At 47.8% G+C, this 24,951-nt stretch overlaps 2 protein-coding genes across 2 annotated transcripts in view; both read right to left on the bottom strand.

Annotated features, from left to right (window-relative positions):
- The window catches only part of LOC136640365 (zinc finger protein ZFP2-like), a 246,632-nt gene that overhangs the window by 164,685 nt on the left and 56,996 nt on the right, over positions 1–24,951 (bottom strand). The gene's annotated exons all lie outside the window — the stretch shown is intronic.
- On the bottom strand, positions 11,431–24,845 carry LOC136640530 (zinc finger protein 585A-like). The gene is given in 3 exon segments (XM_066615687.1): positions 11,431–12,081; positions 21,024–21,359; positions 21,619–24,845. Coding segments are annotated over 3 exon segments (3,843 nt in total). The 5' UTR covers positions 24,575–24,845; the 3' UTR covers positions 11,431–11,530.

Below are 24,951 nucleotides of genomic sequence, written 5' to 3'. Positions count from 1 at the left end.
GCAGAGATGGAAAAGGTGCCAAAGAGAGCAACCAAAATGATGACTGGGCTGAAGCACCTTCCTTATGAGGAAAGGCTACAGTGTTTGGGCCTCTTCAGCCTAGAAAAGAGATGCCTGAGGGGGGACATGATTGAGACATGAAAAATTAAGCAGCTGATGGAGAGAGGGAAGTTCTTTTCTCTCTTGCACAATGTCAGAACCAGGAGACAGTCACTACAACTGAAAGGTGGGAGGGTCAGAACAGGCAAAAGCAAATACAGCTTCTCTTGACCCTGCTGTAATTAATCTGGGTAACTTCTTGCCACAGGATTTGGTGAGAACACCCGAAGTCCCAGATGCCTTTAAAGGGTATTGGACAGACTTAGGGAGGGAAGGTGCATCACAAGTTACAAGCCATGACGGGTATGTGCATCGTCCTGGTTTTAGAGGTAGCCTATCTCTGAATGCCAGGCGCAAGGGAGTGGCCACAGCATATGCGTGTCTTGTTGTCTTTAATGCTCTGAGACATCTGGTGGGCCAGTGTGAGATACAGGAAGCTGGACTAGATGGACCTCTGGCCTGATCCAGCAGGGCTCTTCTTCTCTTTTGCTACCTTACTGGGTTGTTTTGATCAAAGCAGGGTGGGGAGCGAATGCATGTCATGCACTGAGATAATGTAGTGTAAATGAATAAGAATGATGAACACGCCTGCTGGCCTAAGTCCCTGACATTCGTAGCTGCCCTTATATTGTCCAGCTTTTGGTCCAATCAGCCGAAACTCACCAGGAGATGAGGCGATGTGCCTGTCTCAGCCCTGCTCCCATCCATCGGGATTTTGGAGGCCCACTGCCAGAGCTCTGCAGAGATATCAGGACTAGATGTGTCCTCTATGGACACGTCCAACCCTCTTGTATCCTCTTCTTCCTCTCCTGAAAGACTTGTGTGGGTCATGCTCGGAATCTGGGAGGGGAGTGCTCTTCAACGCAGGGGTCATCCTGCCCATGTCTAACAGAGGCAAAACAAGAGTAGCGGGTGGGGGGGGCCTCATGGATGGTGCTATAGTTCTGACGCTGTGATAGAAAGAATTTAAATGTCTTTGTTTTCCAATTAGGAGCCGAAATGAAAAATCAAGAGTTGCTTTCTCTCAGATGGTTTATTTTCTAACAGACTCGAACAGACTGGACAAGGACAAGACCATACCCCCTCTTGTACCTCCCCTTTGTGATCACTTTTATAACAGTAGAAAAACAAACTGTCCATAACAACCATGACGCATTTTGGCTTCTCGGGACTTTCCAAACTTCCAGAACTCATAAAACTTGGGTCATTGTGCCCTAGTCCTGTCTGACATGATCTTGAATGTTCCCTTGCAAAAGTCCCTGGCTGTCAGCCCCAGTTTAAAGCTGAAAAACACATTCCTTCTTATCTGCGTAAGCAGAGAACTGCACAACCAAAGTCTGTCTCCATATTTGTAGGCCCGAGAACCAGTTTCAGATAGCAATATACATTACTTGAGTTAGACAAGATACATACATAAGTCTTAAGTGTACATAAGAAGATATATCAATACAGGTAAACCTTAAAAATCTCCCTCAGTGCCTCCTCTTGGCACAGATGAACTAGTGAATCTGAGCCACCAACATAATCTCCTATTCAGTAGATATTGGTACATGATAATATAGATATATGCGAAATATGATTATACATTCCATTAACTGTCATTTCTTGTAAATACCTTTGTTAGCATTAATATACTCTCTTGGGTTCAGGTGTTGTGCATGCATTAGACATGATTATCTTACCCATGCAACAAGTACATTTTACCAAAACATATATCAATAACAGAAGACAGATAAAGACAACCAAAGTCCTTATTAGGTTATGCAACCATCCCCCCACATCAGGAAACCAACTGAACAGATTAGCCCCAAATCCTACCACCAATTTGCCTGCCATATCTTTGGCAACTGTGCGAATGTGGTGTGCGCGATCCCAGGTAGAGTTGTACATATCCGGAATGAAAACACAACATTCCTGGCCCACTAAGGTACACACACCTCCCTGAGCAGCCAATAAAAGATCGAGAACAATGCAGTGTTGTATTACAGTTTGCCTTAGTTGCTTCTGCTCAGAAGCTAAATCAAGTAAGGCTTCTGCTGTATTGTTCGCCATTTGTTCAAGTACCCCTTGGACATGAATCAGGCCCTCACCTACTCTCCAGAAAGCTCCACTACAAGCCCAAGGAAAGGCTGCACAGGTACCTGTCCAATCATTCAGTGCTCTCCATGTCAGAGGGTGTGTCCTATCCACATCTTCCTTAGCACTTCACACATTCCGCACTCTTTCAACTGGCAGTTGTTCCCTGAACAAAACTAGAGGATTCAACCATGCTAAGTAGCAAGAACCATCCCATGAAGTTGGAAGAATGATATAGGCTTTGTCTCCACACACCCAATAAACACCATAGAGGAGACTTACACTATGAAGAGCTGATACTGCATAAACTCGTAGGGCCCATCCTGACCATACAACTAATCCCTCGAAGCGTTGTTCTATAGCCTTATCTTCGCAGTAACAGAGGTAACCTCTACTGTCCTCTTTAGGTGCACCTGGATATGCTGGGACGCAATCCAACAGAATCCTCTCTCATAGTAATTTGAGGGTTTTGAACATTAGAGCACAATTTAAAGGCTTTGCGTATGCCCAATAGGCTCTGCTCTGGGAATATCCATCTTCTAGATTTATTCCTTGCCCCCTCTTTGTTCCAAAATGTGTACCATTAAAATATCCTTTACAAACACTAGTGCCCACTGATTGTGCACCTTGACTTAAGAAACACCATTCTCCCACTCTTGGCATCACTATGGTATACTTATCAGAAACAATCCCCACATCATTCCAAGTCACGAAGCAGCTTCCTGTGGGATCCTTTAGAGAAGGTGCCCAAGTCATATTTTGTGCTGTTAGAGGGGTTGGTATCATGGGAAAGCCATTTTCACTGGACACTGGTAAAAGAGAACAAACCCAACATGATGTATTCTGCAAGGATGGCATACGTCTCTTCATCTGGTGAGCAAAATGAATAAAAGCATTAGTATCATCAATTTGTCCTACCCCAGGAGCCACATGCAAAGCCAAACCCACAATACACAGGCACAAGCTGCAAAAGTCCAAGCCACGATTCGTGGCCATCCTTCTGGAAATGGACACCAGAAAAGTTCCTCTGTTGAAGGTGCTTCAGGCTTCCCAAAGGGATAGCAAGTCATTTAAAGTATAGTCATTCAAAGTGCAATCAAAGTTATGTAAAGTTCAGTCACTCAAAGTTCAAACTTCTGGCCTGCCTTTCAGGTCGGTCAGGCTGCGTTGCTCCTGCGCTGTCAGCAACTTCTGGCTCACCTTGCCGGTCAGTGAGCTGCGTTGCTCCTCGTTGTTTCGTCAGTGCAGACCCCTTCTGCTGTGCACTTCTTGACCCTGGTGTGATGAATCCACGTAGGAAGTTCCTTCACTCGAACTGCAGTCGGACTCACCAACAGGGTTTCAAAGGGACCTTGCCACTTAGGACTCAACAAGGCCTTCTTGTAGGACTTCACCCAAATGAAATCACCTGGGGAGATAGAATGGACAGCTTCCCACAAAGGTAATGACTGCGATTGAGCGGCATATCTATGCAAAGTCACTAGATGTCGTTGCAAAGCTTTCACATACTTACAAGTCTCCTCAGTTAACCCACGAACCCCACAGTCTTTTAGAATAGAGGTTAATGGCATTAGGGTAGGCAGAACATGTCCAAATAAGAGTTCATAAGGTGACAACCTTGTCCTCTTGTTAGGCAGGGTTCAAATAATGTACAAAGCTAGTGGCAAAACCTTTGTCCATTTCATCTTAAGCTCCATACATAGCTTTGTTAGAACATTTTTCAAAGTAAAGTTCATCCTCTCGACCTGCCCCGACGATTCCGCATGATGAGGCATATGGTAAGCCCACCTGGTACCTATAGCTTCAGTCAATAATGTGCATATTTTAGCAGTGAAATGTGACCCTTGATCTGAGTCCAAGATGTTAGATGGGCCAAATTTAGGACAAATTTCATTTAAAATTAACTTACACAGTCACTGCATCAGCTCGTTTCACAGGAAAAGCTTCTACCCATCCAGTTAATTGATCTACCATTACAAGCAGATACTTCTTCCCTTCTGAAGGTACCAGTTCAGTAAAATCAATTTGAATATGCTGCATAGGCCTATGAGCCCAAGGTCGCCCACCTGGGGTTTTCACTTGTGATTTCCCTTTTGGATTGCATTGCTGACAGTAATAACAACTTTCTACTATTCGTCTAGCAGTTTCATGAATTCCTGGAGATATGAATTGTCTAAGCACAAGGTCAGCCATTTTTTCTGCTCCCCCATGAGTATTTTCATGAATCTTTTTCAATACTTCATACTGTTTACTTCGAGGAAGTACCAACCTGTGCTCAGTTTTCCATATCCCATTGTCATCAGGTTGCAATCCCCATTTTCTCCATTTTTCCTTCTCCACCTCTGGGGCAGCTTCCTGCCACTCACTTATCGGTGTAGTTAGTTGAGCTGCCTGCATTTCCTGCACAGCAGCTGCCTTTGCAGCAGAATCAGCAAATTTGTTTCCCAAAGAGATAGGATCATTTTGGTTAGTATGAGCCTTACAATGCATAATAGCTATCTCCTTAGGCATTTGGATTGCCTCAAGTAGCTCAGCAATCTCTTTACCATGGGCAACTTGACTACCAGAGGATGTAATAAATCCTTGTTGCTGCCAGATGGAGCCCGCAAAATGACAGATGCCAAAACAGTATCTAGAGTCTGTAAAAACATTAATCCGTTTACCTGTGGCATATTTACAAGCGGCTGTTAAAGCAAGTAACTCAGCAAGTTGTGCACTTACTCCAAGTGGAAGACATTTTGCGATTAACACTGTATCCTGAGTAGTCACCGCATATCCTGCATATCTCTTCCCTTCTTTATAAAATGCAGACCCATCCACAAACAACTCAAGGTCTGGAGATTTTAAGGGAACATCTTTTAAATCAGTACGTGGAGTAGATAACAAATCAACTGCTTGCAAACAATCATGCATATATGGCTGCTCATTTCCCTCCTCTTTCGGCAATAAAGAGGCTGGATTGAGAGTAGAACACCTCTTCAAGGTGACTCCATGTGTCATCAACAAAGTTATCTCACACTTCGTCAACCTTTGATTTGTCAAATGTTGGTGATGTTTTGAATTCAATAAACTTGCCACTGCATGAGGAGTATGCACCACTAGGGGGTGCCCTAGGACAATGTCTTGAGCCTTTTCTACAATCACTGCAGCTGCTGCTACATTTCTTAAGCAACCAGGTAATCCTCTTGCAACTGGATCCAATTGTACAGACAAATAGGCCACAGGCCTAGGTGATCCCCCAAAGTCTTGTGTTAGGACCCCTGAGGCCACTCCCTTATGTTCATGGACAAAAAGATCAAAACCCTTTTCATAGGAAGGAATACCCAATGCAGGAGCTTTGCTAAGTGCTGACTTCAATTCTTGAAATACTCTCAGTTACTCTGCATTAGGTTTCAAAGGTTCTTCAGCTTCTTCACATGTTAGTTCAATTAAAGGCTTCAATAATTCCCCTACTGACACTATCCATTGACGACAGAATCCAATCACCCCCAAAAAACCCCTCATTTCTCTTTTGGTTTTTGGGAAGACATAGTTTTGGATTACTTTGATACAATCTGGATCTAACCAGCGTACTCCTGGTCCCAAAGTATAGCCTAAGAACCTCACTTCCTGCTTTGCCCATTGCAATATTGAAGGATTTACCTTGTGCCCCTTCATGGCTAATTGATTCAACAGGTAAATAGAGTCTTCCTCATTGTCCTCACGTGTTTTTGAGGCAAGCAAAATATCATCAACAAAATAAAGAAGAGTAGAACCCCTAGGTAATTGGACATCACTTAAATCACTCGCCAACACTTTTGAGAATATCAAGGGAGCCTCCACATAGCCCATTGGCATTCTAGCCCAGGTTATTTGCCCAGGTATGCTCACCTGTGCTTGCCCAGGTAAGTTAGGTACACACCTGTGCACACCTGGTTGACCCCAAGTAAAAGCAAACAAATATTGTTTTTTTTATCGACCCGCACACTGAAATACGCATTTGACAGGTCTACCAGAGAGTAATACTGGGCATCAGAAGGTACCTGAGCCAGTATTGTACTTGGGTTAGGCACAACTGGAAAAGATGGTATCACATAATCATTAATTAACCTCAGATCTTGCACCATCCAATAGAGAGGTTTTCCATCTGATCCCACCTGTTTTTTCTTCACTGCAAGTATAGGTGTATTACAAGGAGATTCACAAGGAACCAACACCCCTTGTTTTAGCAATGGATCTATGAGAGCTGCAAGACCTTGGATTGCTTCAGCTTTCAATGGATATTGCCTTTGCCTTGGTGGAGGCTTTCCCTCTTTCACAATAGGAGAAATAGGAGCTGCTGATTTCACTAACCCCACTGTATGCTTATCTCCCCATACTATAGGGTTCACTTCATTTTGTAGTCGTTCAGGCAATGTTGCAATCTCTTTAGCCTCTAGCCCCGCCAAGAGATGCATTTGATGCAAAGGAAATTTAACAATTATACCATCAGGTTCACAGAATATTTGCGCATGCAGTTTAGTAAGCAGGTCACATCCCAAAAGGGCAGAAAGGTCATTTTCTCCCCTCTGGGTCATCAACAGAAAAGAATGCTCAAAATTCAGGGGACCCAGAGAAGCTGAGCACTCAGTACTCATGAAATGTCTCTCTGGTTTCCCTGTGACTCCCAAAACTTCCTTCTCCATTTGTCCTCTAGGAGCCGCCCTCCTGGTAAAGCTGTATGAGAAGCCCCTGTATCAAGCAACAAGTTAAAAACTTGTTCTCCCACTTTTAATGGAATAGTGGGGAATCTTGGATCACATTTAAACTGCAAAAATCCGGCCTCATACACTTCTGGACTCCAGGGGAGCGGCACGCAACTTCAGTCAGTAAATTCCATGAATTGCCCAGCAACAGCCCCTTGGCTGATTTGTCTAAGACCTTCCTGGAATCTCAAAGGACAATTTCTTCGGATATGTCCTGAGAACCCACACCTGTGACAGATGATTTGATTACCCCCTTGTGGAGTCATGCTACCTCCCATATTAACTCCTCCTTGATTCATTGGTCTTCCCCTTCCACGACCTCTCCCAGTTCCCCCTCTGTTCTGGACAGGAACATCTTGAAATCTCCTACTTTGAAAATCCCTTGCCCCTTCTCTGGCAGCTGTAACCATAGCTGCAAGAAGAGAGACCTGCTCTTTCATTTCAGCTTGTTTTTCCTTCTTTTTCTGTTTATCCTTCAAATCCCCCCTTGCGTTGAACACTCTGGTGGCAATGCTCACAATCTCAGGTAGATTTTTTCCTTGCATGCCATCAGGATGTTCCCTAAAGCGACGTGCAATATCTTCTGAACATTGAGCCATATACACAGTTTTTAATACTTCCTGCCCTTGCTCTGTTTCTGGATCCAAAGCTCCATGCTTCCTAAACTCACATGTCAATCGTGTACAAAAATCAGAAGGATGCTCATCAAAACGTTGCACACAGGCAGTAATCTTACTCCAGTTTGGAGTAACTTCTCCTGCAGCTTTAATTCCTTCCAAAACAGCTTCCACAAAATTAGACAAAGCCAACTTTCCATCTGGAATATTTGCATCCCATTCAGGATTTACCTGCGGCCAATCCAACAAAATCCAAGTAGGAGAAGCAGGCTTTCTCCTTATATATTCTATGGCTTTCAGTTTAACCCTTTGTTTCTCATCTTCCGTTAAAAGATGATCCAGTAATTGCATAACATCAGCCCAGACCGGGGAATGAGTGGCAAAAATGGTTTTAAACTTCTGATACACCACATCTGGATTATCTCGTAGACGTGGTAATGTCTGCTGCCAATTCAATAAGTCAGAGGTAGTGAAAGGTGTATGGGTGAATATCAACTCATGACCATCAGCCGTAGGAACTGGATAGGCTCTCAGCGGAGCCAAAAAGTTCCCCGTGGTGGATGTTTGCGGCTGAAATCTGTCAATTCTATTGGTTGTACGTGTTGGAGAGAAAGACCACTCTACACCTGAAGGCACTTTACCTTCAATTTGTGCTCTGGTATAGATCTTTGCCATTTTATTTACTGATCTAGCCACAGACAAATCGTGATCAGTAATTGGACTTGTCTCGAGCACAGTAGGATCACAGCTTTGCCTACTATGGGTCATAGAAGGGACCTCTAGGTTCAAAGCCTGACAAATATTACTAGACTCAGCTCCCCAGGAAAAATCCGGTGACCCAGGGAAAACTTGTTCCCTTCCCTGGCTACGCAAGACAGGACTAGCCAACTGATCCTGAGAAACTGTAGCCCTCAATGTGGTTAGAGGTTGCCCTCCCATTCCTCCAGTTCCAGTTGTAACTACCTGAGGCGCTGGGAGCAGCTCCAGCTCGTCTCCTAGGAGTCAACAAATGGAATGGATACAGGGCTGGGTTATATTGATCCTCTTCTTGGGAAGTGGGATCAACTTTATAGGGGGGTGGACTGTTAGGGGATACCTCACATTTATTTTTCCCCACACACATTGCCTGGATGGCTCGTTGGCCATCAGGAGGTTTATAGTTAAACCATACAAATAAATAATCTGCCTGCCCAGGCCTCTGAGATAACAATATGTCCTGTAATCGAAACATCCTTCCCTCAGAGAACGTTCCACAGCTTGGCCACTGATCAGATTCTGGCAAGGAAGAGGTAAAACTTGGCCAGGTGACCGTGCATAAGGTAACCATGCATTTTTTAGACAGCCCCACTGTTCCTGGGATACTATCCCAGTCCCTCAAAAGCAGGGAAAGAGGAGCATCAGAGGCACAGCTAGTTGTTTGGCCCATTTTAAGAAAAGCTGATTTACCAACAGGTAAGAAGCCCAAAACGTAGGGTTGAACAATCCCTTTTCACTCAGCTTCATTCATTCACCCAGTCTTGTTCTCATTCATTCTCAAGCACACCAGACAGATTTAAAATCACTGTCAGCTGACAGGATGCGCAAAAGAACACTGAGCAGCCCTAGTTTAAAATTACCTCTGCTGCACAAGCAGTCCGGGAAGAGTGCCAAGCACTGGCTGAATGCCCAGATTCTTAGCACTATTCAGCTTTGCTGAACCACTCCCTATTTTTGCAAAATGAGGCTGGAGACTTCACAGCATTTCAGTTGAAAAGCAGGACAAAAGTCCAAAAAAAATACACGGGAACATAATATACCTGGAAAAATTAGATTTTCCTTGCCTGGCCAGGCGATTCAGAGTGCCAGCACTCTGCCAGAGTCCCTCAAAACCGACTCTGTGAGTTCTCTTCCTCACAGCCTGTTAAACACCCTAGCTGAGAGAGGATCTCTCAGCCAGCTAGTCAAGTCAGCTAGTCAAGCCAACTAGTCAAATCAATGCAAAAAGCACCCAGACAGAACCCTTTAGACAAGAATCCTGATACAAGGTACAAGACCATGGACCAGAACAAAAGACAGCCACAAGACAACATAGACACATCACACAAGACACAGGACAGTACACAGAACATAAAGCATAGAACAAACAACAAAGAGGACACAACCATCTCACCCTTCCATATGCTGAATCTTGCAATTTGGAGCCAAATCAGCCAGTCTGTCCTAAGCCAGGGGAAGGTCACTGCACGACAGCTCTCCCAGCAGAGCAGCCCCAGTCTCCGCTAGGCATGCTTCTCCTCCCAAAAAATAAGGGAAGGTGCGCGCAAAGCGCACCCAGCAAGAGGCGAGGCACCCACCAAGCCACCTGTCCGCGTTGTCCACGAATCTGGGGTGCCAACTGATAGAAAGAATTTAAATGTCTTTGTTTTCCAATTAGGAGCCGAAATGAAAAATCAAGAGTTGCTTTCTCTCAGATGGTTTATTTTCTAACAGGCTCGAACAGACTGGACAAGGACAAGACCATACCCCCTCTTGAACCTCCCCTTTGTGATCACTTTTATAACAGTAGAAAAACAAACTGTCCATAACAACCATGACACATTTTGGCTTCTCGGGACTTTCCAAACTTCCAGAACTCATAAAACTTGGGTCATTGTGCCCTAGTCCTGTCTGACATGATCTTGAATGTTCCCTTGCAAAAGTCCCTGGCTGTCAGCCCCAGTTTAAAGCTGAAAAACACGTTCCTTCTTATCTGCGTAAGCAGAGAACTGCACAACCAAAGTCTGTCTCCATATTTGTAGGCCCGAGAACCAGTTTCAGATAGCAATATACATTACTTGAGTTAGACAAGATACATAAGTGTACATAAGAAGATATATCAATACAGGTAAACCTTAAAAATCTCCCTCAGCTGCTCCTTCTCTGGGCCCCATCAACTGCTGCCTGTGGAGGGAAGCTCCACTGCTGCAAGGCCACAGCACCCACCGCTTCCACTGTGCTCTGCTGGGCAGCTCCTTCGTGCCCGAAAGAAGCCTAAGAGCGCAAACTGGAAAGGGGATCCAACTCCACCTCAGGCAGGTCTTGCAGCTGACAAGGGGCTACCTGTCTGTTGTGAGAGGACTGCAGATGGCAGCTGGCCTCTCTCACCCTGGCACGGGGACCTTAAGAGCCTGCCAGCAGCCCCGCACTTGCTGCCCCACCCTGAGCTCCGGTCCTCCGCTTCAGATATCCACTCATGCCCCTTTGCTCCTTCGTCCTTCCATCCCTCCCAGCATTGATGTTCCCCACCCCACCTCCGTTTCTGCCAGACTGGCTGGCTTGATGCCAGGCCAGCAAGACTCTCTCCCTGCGAGTCAAAGCCACGTGGATCATCACAGCCCACCTCAGAGTCAGCTCAGCCAGGCACAGCCAGACAACAGTAACACAACCAAGGGCGCAATCCTAACTCGCGCTGGAGCAGGCATGCCAAGAGGCTTGCACTACATCCAACACAGGATTGCAGTGGGCAGCGGCTCAGTCAACGGTAAGGGGAAACTCTTCCCCTTACCCGTGGGTTAGGGCTCAGCGCCCCTATGTGTCTCCTCGGAACTGCACCACCTTTGGAAGTGGTGCAAGTCCGAGGAGAGTGGAGCGGCTTGAAGCCGCTCTGCTCGCCCCGGGGACGGGAGTTGGGATTCAGCATAACTGCCCGGTCCTGGCCCCGGTCCTGGCTCCCCGCACAACTGCCCCTAGGCCCAATGCCATCATCACATCTAGGCCCACCCATCCAGGCCCAATGCCATCACCACATCCTGTGGCAAGAAGTTCCACAGACTAAATACACGCTGGGTAAAGAAATATTTTATTTTGCCTGTCCTAACTCTCCCAACACTCAATTTTAGTGGATGTCCCCTGGTTCTAGTGTTGTGTGAGAGGAAAAAGAGCATATCTCCACCTACTCTATCATCTGAATGAACCTCTTCCACACACAAAGCATTTATATAATTTCATGCAGTCAGGCTTGCACGCTGAATGAAGCTCTTTCCGTATGCCAAGCATTTAAATGATTTCTCCCCACTGTGGATTCTCTGATGCAGTCAGGTCTGGTCTCTGTCCAAAGCTCGTTCCACACTCCAAGCATTTATATGGTTTCCCCCCAGTATGGATTCTTTTATGCACAGTCAGGTTTGAGCTCTGCCTGAAGCTCTTTCCACACTCTAAGCATTTATATGGTTTCTCCCCAGTGTGGATTTTTTGATGCACTGTGAGGTTTGACCTGCTACTCAAGTTCTTTCCACACTCCAAGCATTTATATGGTGTCTCCCCAGTGTGGGTTCTTAGATGGAAAGTCAGGTTTGTCCTCTTACTGAAATTCTTTTCACATGTCCAGCATTTATATGGTTTCTCCCCAGTGTGGGTTCTTTGATGAACAGTCAGGCCTGAACTCTGTCTGAAGCTCTTTCCACACTCCAAACATTTATATAGTTTCTCCCCAGTGTGGATTCTTTGATGCAAAGTGAGGTTTCCTCTGCTGCTGAAGCTCTTTCCACAATCGAAGCATTTATAAGGTTTCTCCCCAGTGTGGATTCTTTGATGCGCAGTAAGGTTTGCTCTCTTACTGAAGCTCTTTCCACACTCTAAGCATTTATGAGATTTCTCTCCTGTTTGTTTTCCAGGTTTTGTAGGTTTTTGCACTTTGAGGGGATTTTTCCTTCCTCTTTCTAGATTCTTGTTCTGGATTATCTGGAAAGACACTCAAATCTCCAGCCTGATGAGTATCACAGTTATTTCTCCATGTCTCTGTCTGGATTCCCTCCTGCTTCATTGACATGTCTTGATGCGCAGCTTTCTCAATTGTCTGGAACTTTTCATGGGAAGCAAGAAGTATGCTTGACCTGAAGCTGTTTTTCCACTCAGAGCACTTCAACCTTTTCTTCCCTGTGCAGATTTCACTGTGTTCATTAATGTAGGATTCAGAACTGATTGTTTCCCCCTTTTCCCTTCTCTTCCCCTTTGGATGTTCTTGTGGTCTTGGGAATTCATGCAAATCAGAAACCTGAAAAAGGAGTGCTTCAGTCCTCCTGACAGGTGCTGGTCTTCCCTCCAGCCTCCTTGATCCATCCTATTCTCCAAAAGTAACTTCCTTTACATCACGCAAGGCTGTTTCCAGTGACACCCCACGGTGGTCCCTCTGATCCTCATGGTCTTGCCCGCTCCTTCCTGGAACAGAGACAGAATCTTGATTAGCAACAGAGAGATGGAAGCTCTAATGCACATTAGTTGGCATACATACTCAGAAATAAACCCAATGGATTCAGAGAAAGTGACTCCCAAAATAGCTGATTTTTCAGCTCAGGAAATTATGTAAAATATACGATGTGGCCCTCCTACTGGAAAAGTTGGAGAACCCTGCTTTAGAGGGACACAGGATAGGGGTATTCCTTTAGATTTAAATGCTGTAGTAGTGTCTGAGAAATGCTGGATCACCTGTTTTGTACAGAGGGGCTTTTCCCTAAACAGTTTCAGATTTTTTTAAATGGCATGGAGAAGGCATTGAGCTCAGCTGGAGAGATCGGGGATGGATCCATTACATCTCCCATCCTGCTCAATATCTGATAGCATTGCCCTTGTGGCAGTGGAGCCTTGTCACCAACCAACAGGCAAAAAGGGCAGGGGGGGGGAGAGATCATTGAGAGGTGTTAACATGGCTGCACAGCACAAAGCTACAAGAAATTAATTTCTTGTGACTTTGCAGTTTCTTCCCAAGGTCCCCAAGGGGGGCAGGACCAAAACATATAACATTGTGAATGGGATGGATACAGGGACTACTCTTCCTTCCCGCACAACATCACAACCAGACACAGGTGAGGCATCTTGGCCTCCAGGGCTCAAAATAAATTTCACACCCCTTCATATGACAAAATCAGAAAGTATCTGTGGTGATGTCACTGCCAAATACTTCCAGTTCAGTTCCCCAGGTGGGAAATTTCATAATTGTGGCACCACTCTACAGAAGGCCCGCCCCTGTGCCTCCATCCCTCTAACTTGGAATAAAGGAGGCACTTGCAAGAAAGCCCATAGACCATAGAGACCATAGATGACCATAGAGATTGGGTCAGAAAATATGGGAGAAGGCAGTCCCTCAGATCATCTGGACCCCAACTGTGACTAGCTTTAAAGATCAATATCAGCAATATCAATATCAGCCCTGAAGGGCTTTAAAGGTCAATATCAACACCCTGCGTTGGGTCCAGAAAGGAATGGACACCCAGTGCAGTCGCTAAAGCAGTGGCCCAAAAGATCAAAACTGCTTAGCAGGCTGCATTCTGCACTAATTGCAGCTTCCAAGCCTTCAAGGCCAGCCCTACTGGAGCGCATTGTGGTAATCCAGTCTCGGACACTAAGGCATGGACCACTGAGGTCAGGTCTGATTGATTCAAGTATGGCCATAGCTGGCGTACCAGCCAAAACTGGGCAAACACACTCCTGGCCACAGCTGCCCCCTGCTTCTCCGGGGAGAACTCCCAAACTGCGCACCCAATTCTGCAGAGGGAGTGCTACCTCATTCAGAGAGGGCAGATGCCTTCAGACCTGCATCGAGGCTTTCCTGACAAGGAGGCCTGTCTTTTCTGGAATCAGTCTCAACCTATTGCCCTCATCCAGACCCCAACCGCCTCCAGGCAGTGCTCCAGGACCTGCACAGCCTCCCTGGAATGGGATGGCAAGGACAGAGAGAGCTGGATGACTTCCCCCAGCTGCTTTACATAGATGCAAAAAAGCATGGGGGACAAAACAGAACTCTGTGGCAGCCCACACTGTAAAGGCCAGAGCCAGCTATGGTGTGATCGGAGTGGTTGCGTGCGGCCCTGAGAAGCTTTTTTGCCTATTTTGTCTCCAAATGTGGGAAGGGGATGGGAAGCACAGGTCAACCAACCAATCAGTAACCAACAAAAAGTCAGTGGCCACCTTGATGACACTCACACAACTGAATAGGAGTTCCAGTATTATATCTGATTATCATTAAGAATATTTATGTTCCTCTTTTCAACAAAAGAGTTATCACAAGCGGTTTAAAGACAAAATAAATTTGGATCCCTGTCCCAAAAGGGCTCACAATCTATAAAATATGCAGAGAGCAGCATAGCTAGAAGAGGTGCAAAGCACTAAGTTTTGCAGGAGCATCACCCTGCTGTTCAAGCAGCCCCTCCCCTTCGGAGCCATGCCAGGCATTCTCCTAGGAATTTGAATCTAGCAAGGACTGAACTCAGGATCTTCTGCATGCCAAGCAGCTTCTCCGCCACTTCTCAGCAGCTCTTAGCCACAGCCCCCTTCCTTAAAAACCTTTGTCACTTTGGAAACTTCCCATCCCAGCACTTGCTCCCCATTCCTCTGCAGAATCACTGGTGATAAACACTCCATGCTGGTGATAAAACAATCCATCTTTTAGCATCTAGGGCAGGGGTCTCCAAACTTTTCCGTTAGAGGGAACTACACTGTATACTTTACACACACAAAAATCAGTTTTATCAATGAATGAATGAAATTTAAATGAATCAATAAGTTTTACTTGCACCTTTTTTTTAATCAGCACGATACAATTGTGAACAAAGAGAAAGGTGACCATTACTAAGAAACAAAACTTTGCTGAAACTGAGAAATGATATATAATGCATAAAAATATCAAAAGTTAGCAAAAATATCAGCAATATTTTAAGTTGTTGCAGGCTAGGCAAAATTTTGTGGGGCGGCGGAAGTACCCCCAGGCCATAGTCCCTGATCTAGGGAGATTAAGCAAAGGGGTCCTGACTTACCCAGAAAAGCCACATTCTCCAGATTCTCCAGCATCACTTCAGCAAACAGGGCCTTCTGGTTGGGCTCCAGCAGAGCCCACTCCTCCTTGGAGAAAGACACAGCCACCTCCTCAAAGGACACAGGAGCCTGAATGAAGAAAGGCACAGATTATCCCTACCCAAGACACATTTCAGAGACTCCAGGAGGGGAAACCTGATATTTTCCTGCAATGCTCCACCCTTTGCATTTCTGTAATTTAAAAAGGGGTAGCATGTGCTGGGTCCCCTTTGAAGGGGAGCAAAACCTTTCTGTAAAGGACAGCTGGAGAAAGTGCCCCTGGTCATGCGCAGAGTGACTTCCTTGCAAAGGCAACACTTCTTCACCTGTCCTAAGACTTAATAGCACCTGGGACTCAACCTCTGCTTGTCCACCTAGAGCACCAGCAGAGCCACAGACAGAGTCCTGCCTGAGCAGTGGTCCAGGGCAAGAAGGCATGAAGTCTCTCAAAGGAGCAGGAGAAGCTCAGGTTCTACATGTGGGCAGCACCTGGGATGACAGCACATACACACGGATGGCTCTAGCCATCTCCAGTTCTTGGGCACAGTGCTATGTGGAAATAACTACACAGGTCCAAAACAGTTCACGATGCTTCCTACAGTTATGTCTTTGATAGTGAACCTTCACTCCTGCCTCTCTCTGCAAACTGCCCTGGTGAGCTGCAGGGTATTTAGAGCTGCTTCTGAGACAGGCGCTGTGAGCAACCTCCATTCCTGCAAGCAGAGGAGAGAAGGAGCCCTGCCCTTCCTGACTCCCGCCAATGTGATCAGATGATGCCAGTCAAAAGGGGCAGCTGCCACTTGCACATAAGGGCACTCCTGATGGCATTCCTGTGGAATATTCTGCACATGGGCAGCCCGACATCTTGCAGCACCAGAAGCAACAGGAAAGGAAGAAGCAAAGGAGGCGGCCCCTTCTGTCGCTGCTCCCTGCAAGCTTCCCTGGTCACCTGCCCCCTACCTGAGCAGACTTCGCAGCAGCCCCTCCTATTGCAGCCCATGGAGGACGCCACGCAGAATAGACGCCGAAGCCGCTCCACTGCCTGCAAGAGACAGAAGGGAAGACTTTATTCCTCCAACTCAGGTAATAACTAAAAGTTCATCTTCCAAGATCCGCCTCTCTGCCTGTTGACAGAGTCTGAGGAGACAGCAGGAAGTTCTTCTTTTCACAATACATCCTTACTGCCCTCAAGGTGCTCCCCACATGAAGCAGGACCCATTACCTCAGCTAACCTGACAATGGGTTGAAATGAAGGCAGAGAGGGCAGGTCTATCAGTGTGCAATAGCATAAGAGATATATGAATCTGGAGGCAGGGTGGGGTGCGAAGGGCAGGGGGGCTACTGCCTTTAGGCCCTCCTTCTGCCCCATTACACTGAGAGCAAGACACTGTCCAGTCTGCTGCAGCAAGCAGGTGTTGGGAGGCAAGCTGGCAGTATTGTGCCCTTGTTTTAAAAAGAATTAGGACAAAGTGGGTTTTCTTCCGCAACAGTTTGTGTCGTTTAACCCACTTTAATATAGTTATTGTACTCTACTGTTTTTAGGCAGAGCCCAGAGATGGAGCAGTGATAATTCCCCCTACTCAGACCTCCCCTGAATACCGAAGGGGCATGATATTTTAAGGACAGTGATGCACTGGAGTGGGTTGAGAGGAAGGTGTGGAACATCCAGATGCCACTCTGTGTTCAGCTTTCAGCTGGTCAGAGCACGTGCGTCTCACCCCATGACAGAGTCCCTGGGAGCTGTGGGCTTCCCTCTCCAGAACAAGGGGTCTGCACTGAATCAAGGAACTCCCACCATTGTGCTTCCCACTGCTGCGATGACAATCCCTCTTCTGGTTCCTGCTTAATGTGCGGTGGCTCTGCCCAGTTCAGATGCTGCACGAGAGCCCCCATCCGGGCTGCAGGGGAGAGGTCCTCTGGTTCTGCCAGCCTCGACTCTGGCTGGAGACTTTCTGGCTCCTCTTGCTCCATTTTCAATCCCGGCTTCACATGTTCCTCTAGTGCAGGCTGGAAGTGCAGACCCAGAGCTAGGAGTTCTCCCCCTTGCTCCACAGCCATTTCCAGGCAGAAGGGATGCTCCCAGCTTAGCTCAGTCCATCCGTCCTTCACAGCAACTGCGGACAAAAAGAACTTGCAGTTCACTGGGGGGGGGGAGGGTGGGCAGTGCTTGGAGGAGCTTCCTCAGCAAGGCTTCCTCACATGGGGTCTTTGACCAAAGGGAGGAAACTTTCACCATGAAGGAAGGAGGTGCTGCAGGGAGGCAGTTTACCCAGTCAAGGGATTCTGAGCACCACAGCAATCCTGTTCTGCCAGGTCTGTTGCTGATTCTTCCTTTCAGTACTGAAGATGCAACACCTAATGAAGAGACAGAGAGTTGTCTTAAAGGGCTTACGGCAAGACAAAGCAGAGAACATCAGACATCCACAAAGCAAGTCCAAGTAAGGGAGAACTCACAAGAACATCCCCAAGGATGATAAACAGTGAAGTCAAAGTAGAGACCAGGTGCCAGGACCAGACCAGACCAGGAGTGCCACTGAGGCCAGAGTGGAGGGTCCGGAGCTCAGTGGTGCAGATCTGCTATCAGGAGGCTGAGGGCCCCGCAGGGTCTGCAGCCGACTCCGTGCGCTCTGGGTGGCTCCAGCCTCCCTGCCTTCGTCTCTGTGTTGCTCTGGCAGCCTGGAATGGCTCCGACGGGGAAGGTGAGGCTTCCTGAAACCGGTGCTCTGCACCCCTCTGGCTCTGCCACTGAGCCAGCACCTTCTCCGCCTCTCCCTCTCATCCGGGTGTGTGAACCAGACACTGCCTGTTGATGGCTGAGCTGCTCCACAAGTGTGCTGAATGCACTGGCCGTCCAGTGGTGCGCACGACGCGTGCCCTGAAGGGCTGTGACAGGTGCAGTCTGTGTGCGCAGACCCCTTGTGCGCAGAGCCTGGTCTGCCTCCACCTGCCCTCCTGCTCCCCACGCGTGCCGCAGACATGGGGGCTTCGCCTCAGAGCGCAGGCAGGGAAGCCACCCGGGCCCTCCAGGGGGTCAGCTCTTCTCCTGGCCTAGACACCCTCTGAGCAGAGGAGGCCAGGGGCGGGCAGGGCCTCCTTGCTGGCCTGGCCTCAGGTGCATGGGAAGCAGGGGGCTCTCCTCCCTGTGGGGCCTGCGGAACTCCCTGCCACAGGGGGCAGTGGGGATGTAAACAAAAGTGGGGACTGGGTACCCCTGGGTTCTCGGAGAGCCCCCACACGAGGCAGGAGAATTCAGAGGACATCAAGTCTTTCGTGTGCAGACGGGCTTGACCGTAGACAGATCAAGCAAAGGCTATTTAGACTTACAACATTTTTGTAGACTGCTTTCAGGAAGGGAGGAGGGAGGGTTTTCAGCATGATCCATGAGAAACAAACACGTTACAAAGATATGTGTCAGCCTGTATCATATGGTGAGCCATTTTCCGCTTTCTCGGGGTGTTTTCCAACATCCTGTGCTGCAAGCCGTGTTGGCACGAAAAGCTGGCTCTGCATTGCTACAGATAACGGTTCATTTTCTCGCGCTCACCCTGTTGAGATCCTCGGGGCCCACACTGGGTTAATCTGCAGAGAGCAGGCTGTGCTTTGTCAGGGACAAGGCCTGGCACACGGACTCTGGCCGTTCAGGCACCCCAGAATTCACCCTGCTGTTGCTCATGGTTCCAGGCCTTGTGCTTTAGGGGAATCCCGAACAGGGGCACCTGCTTGCCCCCTCCCCCCTCAAAGGTGCCCCTTTGCGTGCTCCGCCGCCCCCCAGCCCCAGGAGATGCCATCTTGCCTCCTGCCCAGCGCATCCTGAGAGTGGTAGTTCCCTCCTCTTGGGTCCCCTTGGCCAGTCCCTCAGGGAACAGTGGCTCCCCTCCCCCTGCTGGGCAGGAGAACTCACTCCAACAGCTCCTGCCCTCATCTGCCGCTTGGTGGGTCACAACCTGACTGTGGTGGGTCACGAAGGTGCCACTGACGAAGCGGTGGTGGAAGAGGAGGGCGCAGAGTCTGCAGAGAGGGGACCAAACGCACTCACAGGCCTGGCTCCCAGGCAGGGCAGGAGGAGGCGGTGGCCTGAGCAGTGGCATACCCAGAGGGGGCAGGCACCCCGGGTGCTGCTACACACCCCCCGCAGGCCCTGCACCACACCGTCCCGAGGGCCGCCCCTTCCACTGCTGCAGCCGCCTCTGAGGACTGCCCCTCAGCGAAGCGTCCAGCGGCCCCAGAGTGCTCTGAGGGAGCCTTGCACGAAGCCTGCGAAGCCTCCTCCGTTCCCTGCCACCTCCAAGGGGGAGCGCAGGACGCAGCAGCGTGGAATTACTGCGGCGAGGATGACGTCACCACAAGCACTTCTGGGTCAGGGGTGGGGGCGGCAAACTCAGAGGTGGCCCCGCATGCTGAAAAGCCCTGCTTTAGAGTGGTCCTGGTCCGAGGGACGCGGCCCCAGAAAACACCCGAGAAGGAAGGCCCTCCCTCCAAGGTGACAAATGTATTGGGCCCAATGGAAAGGGAAACTAAGCTGCACATTTGCACTTACTCACGAGTAAGCAGATGTGCCCTGAACGTGTGGAAGGTCAGGCAAAGGCACGTGCAAGGCTGCCAGAACGGTCAAAGTCCAATGAACGTGGAACTCAGCAGGTGCTCCAGAAGGCAGAACCCCCCATAGCGCAGTAAAGAGACTCGAGCAGTTGAGATTTGTTGCTTTTCAGTGCTGCAAACGGACTGAAATGGACCCCCATCCCCCACCCCACATGCACAGCTCCGGAGGTGTTTGGCCAACTATGCCAGAGGCTCTCGGGGGATCAGAGGCTGGCCATGGGCAGGATACAGAATTGCTGAGGGCCGTGTGTGGCCCCCTGACCGGGTTTGGAGACCCTCCTTCAGAGGGAAGCTGTGGCTCTCAATCCAGCCGAAACAAAAAATATGTTGGGCTGAAGTTAATTTGATCACAAATCACACTGAACCGGCTTAAATATAATCACTTACAACTGAACTGGGCACTGGGTAGGGCTGAAAACTTACTGAATTTTCTTTCTGGGGGGGCCTTGAGGTTATTGCAGGCAGGCGACAGAGCAAATTCACCTGATGGAACAGGAACAGCATCTCATCTCCCCTTAATTAGTTTGTGTATTTACAATTATTAATTTTAGAGCCCGATCTTAGACATGTCTCCTCAGAAGTAACACCCATTATAGTCAAAGGAGCTTACTCTTAGATAAGCGTAGATAGGATTGTACTCTTTATTCATTTATTTATAGCCTGCCTATCTAGGGAAAATGGCACCATTTCATTGCTTGCCATGGGTTATTTCAGTACTTGCTGCATTCTCAGGAAAGCACTTCTTGCTTGATGACGTCACTTCCGGCCATGACATCATTTCCAGGTTAATGACATCACTTCTGGAGGGTCCCGGACAGATTATAAGAAGAGCCCCACTGGATCAGGCCAAAGGACCTGCAGGCGCTCACTCAGGGCTCCCCGCACCCCGGGAAGGCTGCTGCAGGGATTGGTGAGTACATCGCAGTCCCTGCAGCCCCCCTGAGTGTCGCGATCCTGGGGATCGCATCGCTGCTTTCCCTCCCCCCACTGCCTCCCTCCTCCCCTGCAAAGATTTAGTGACTCTCCCACAGAGTTTGAGAACCACTGCTCTAAGCATATATATGGTCTCTCCCCCAGTGAATTTGTTCATGTAGAGTCAAGGCACCCCTGCCACTGAAGCTCTTTCCACACTCCAAGCATTTATAGGGTTTCTCCCCTGTGTGGGTTCTTTGATGCACAGAGAGGCTTGCTCTGTTACTGAAGCTCTTTCCACACTCCACGCATTGAAATGGTTTCTCCCCCGTGTGGGTTATTTGATGCACAGTCAGGTCTGATGTCTGCCTGAACCTCTTTCCACATTCCAAGCTTTTTTATGCCTTCTCCCTTGTGTGGGTTCTCTGATGGACTGTAAGGTTTCCACTATAGCTGAAGCTCTTTCCACACTTCAAGCATTTATTCAGTTTCTCCCCTGTGTGAGTCCTTTGATGCACAGTGAGGTATGCTCTCGTACTTAAGCTCATTCCACACTCCAAGCATGTATAAGGTTTCTCCCCAGTGTGGGTTCTTTGATGTTTAGTCAGCTGTGAGCTCTAAATGAAGCTCTTTCCACACTCGAAAGACTGAAATGTTTTCTCCCCCATGTGGTTCCTTGATACACAGTCAGGTCTGATGCCTGCCTGAAGCTCTTTCCACACCCCAAGCATTTATAAGGTTTCTCCCCTGTGTGGGTTTTTGATGTGCAGTCAAACTTGAATTCACACTGAAGCTCTTTCCACACTCCAAGCATTGAAATGGTTTCTCCCCGGTGTGGGTTCTTTGATGTTCAGTCAGGTGTTTCCTCTGACTGAAGTTCTTTCCACACTCAAATCATTTATATGGTTTCTCCTCCATGTGGGTTCTTTGATGTTCAGTCAGCTGTGAGCTGTGAATGAAGCTCTTTCCACACTCAAAGCACTGAAATGGTTTCTCCCCCGTGTGGGTTCTTTGATGCACAGTGAGGCTTCCACTCTCAGTGAAGCTCTTTCCACACTCCAAGCATTTATAAAGTTTCTTTCCACTGTGGATTCTTTGATGCACAGCGAGGTGTCCTCTCGTACTGATGCTCTTTCCACATTCCAAACATTTATACGGTTTCTCACCAGTGTGGGTTCTTTGATGCAAAGTCAAGGTTGCTCTCCTACTGAAGCTCTTTCCACATTCCAAGCATTTATAGGGTTTCTCCCCTGTGTGGGTTCTTTGATGTGCAGTCAAGCTTGAACTCACACTGAAGCTCTTTCCACACTCCAAGCATTGAAATGGTTTCTCCCCGGTGTGGGTTCTCTGATGGACAGTAAGGTCTCCTTTCTGAATGAAGCTTTTTCCACACTCCAAGCATTTAAACGGTTTCTCCCCGGTGTGGATTCTTTGATGCACAGTCAGCTGTGAGCTCTGACTGAAGCTCTTTCCACACTCCAAGCATTGAAATGGTTTCTCCCCTGTGTGGGTTCTTTGATGTGCAGTCAAGCTTGAACTCACACTGCAGCTCTTTCCACACTCCAAGCATTGAAATGGTTTCTCTCCTGTGTGGGTTCTTTGATGTGCAGTCAAGCTTGAATTCATACTGAAGCTCTTTCCACACTCCAAGCATTGAAATGGTTTCTTCCCAGTGTGGGTTCTTTGATGAAATGACAGGTTTCCTTTCTGAATGAAGCTTTTTCCACACTCCAAGCATTTAAATGGTTTCTCACCGGTGTGAGTCCTTTGATGCACAGTGAGGGTTGCTCTAGTACTTAAGCTCATTCCACACTCCAAGCATGTATAAGGTTTCTCCCTGGTGTGGGTTCTTTGATGTTCAGTCAGCTGAGAGCTCTTAATGAAGCTCTTTCCACACTCGAAGCATTGAAATGGTTTCTCTCCCGTGTGGGTTCTTTGATGCACAGTGAGGCTTCCACTCTCAGTGAAGCTCTTTCCACACTCCAAGCATTTATAAAGTTTCTCTCCTGTGTGGATTCTTTGATGCACAGCGAGGTGTCCTCTCGTACTGAGGCTCATTCCACACTCCAAGCATTTATATGGTTTCTCCCCTGTGTGGGTTCTTTGATGCAAAGTCAGGGTTGCTCTCTGACTGAAACTCTTTCTGCACTCCAAGCATTGATATGGTTTCTCCCCTGTGTGGGTTCTTTGATGCAAAGTCAGGGTTGCTCTCCTACTGAAGCTCTTTCCACACTCCAAGCATTTATACGGTTTCTCCCCTGTGTGGGTTCTTTGATGTGCAGTCAAGCTTGAATTCACACTGAAGCTCTTTCCACACTCCAAGCATTGAAATGGTTTCTCCCTGGTGTGGGTTCTTTGATGAAAAGATAGGCTTCCTTTCTGAATGAAGCTTTTTCCACACTCCAAGCATTTAAACGGTTTCTCCCCGGTGTGGGTTCTTTGATGCACAGTCAGTTGTGTGCTCCGACTGAAGCTCATTCCACACTCGAAGCATTTATATGGTTTCTCCCCTGTGTGGGTTCTTTGATGCACAGTCAGGTGCGAGCTCCGACTGAAGCTCATTCCACACTCGAAGCATTTATATGGTTTCTCCCCTGTGTGGGTTCTGTGATGTACAGTCAAGCTTGAACTCACACTGAAGCTCTTTCCACACTCCAAGCATTGAAATGGTTTCTCCTTGGTGTGGGTTCTTTGATGCAAAGACAGGTTTCCTTGATGAATGAAGCTTTTTCCACACTCTAAGCATTTAAACGGTTTCTCCCCGGTGTGGGTTCTTTGATGCACAGTCAGTTGTGAGCTCCGACTGAAGCTCATTCCACACTCGAAGCATTTATATGGTTTCTCCCCTGTGTGGGTTCTTTGATGTACAGTCAAGCTTGAACTCACACTGAAGCTCTTTCCACACTCCAAGCATTGAAATGGTTTCTCTCCTGTGTGGGTTCTTTGATGAAAAGACAGGCTTCCTTTCTGAATGAAGCTTTTTCCACACTCCAAGCATTTAAACGGTTTCTCCCCGGTGTGGGTTCTTTGATGCACAGTCAGCTGTGAGCTCCGACTGAAGCTCATTCCACACTCGAAGCATGTATATGGTTTCTCCCCTGTGTGGATTCTGTGATGTGCGGTCAAGCTTGAACTCACACTGAAGCTCTTCCCACACTCCAAGCATTGAAATGGTTTCTCTCCAGTGTGGGATCTTTGATGTACAGTCAAGCTTGAACTCACACTGAAGCTCTTTCCACACTCCATGCATTGAAATGGTTTCTCCCCCGTGTGGTTTCTTTGATGAAAAGTCAGCTGTGAGCTCTTAATGAAGCTCTTTCCACACTCTAAGCATTTATATAGCTTCTCCCCTGTGTGGGTTCTCTGATGCACTGTAAGTTTTCTGCTGCCCCTGAAGCACTTTCCACACTGCAAGCACTTAAATGTGTTCTGCTTCCTGTAGATTCTTTGATGTGCTCTAAGTTCTGATGTACTGCTTACCATCTTTGCACGCGAAGGGCATTTTTCCTTTTTCTTTAAAGGAATTTTTCGTGGATTGACTGGGATGACACTGGAAGCTCCACCCTGAGAATCACCAGATTTACTTCTCCCTTTCTCTGTTTGTTTTCCTTCCTGCTTCTTTGATCTGCCTTGATGCACAGCGTTCCTCCCTGTGCAGATCTTCTTATGGGAAGAAACAGAGGTGCTTGGACTGAAGGCGTTTCTCCACTCAGAGTGTTTCAGTGATTTCCCCCCTGGGTGCATGTTGCTGTGTTTATTAATGGTCGTGCAAGTGATTGTTTCTCCGCACAAAGAACTCTCATTCCTTCTCTTCCCTTTGGGATGTTCCTGCTGGTTTGAGATTTCATGGATGGCAGATCCGGGACAAGCAACAGATTTTGACCTCCAGACTGTGCTTCCCTCCTGCCTCCCTGACCCATCCTGGACTCTCCAAGTCTCTTGTTCTACACCAACAGCAGCAGCTTCCGGTGACACTCCACGAGACTCCCTGTGAGCCTCACTGTGTTTTTCGCTGCTTCCTGAAACAGAAAGAGAAACTTCAATAGAGCAATGTGCTTAAATCTGTGAGTCGTGTAGTGGTTTGGGAGGTGGACTTAGATCTGGAAGATCCAGGTTCGAAT

This window comes from Tiliqua scincoides, chromosome 2, assembly GCF_035046505.1.
Source record: "Tiliqua scincoides isolate rTilSci1 chromosome 2, rTilSci1.hap2, whole genome shotgun sequence".
NCBI classification, from domain to species: Eukaryota; Metazoa; Chordata; class Lepidosauria; order Squamata; family Scincidae; genus Tiliqua; species Tiliqua scincoides.
This window is presented reverse-complemented; position numbering and strand designations above follow the sequence as displayed.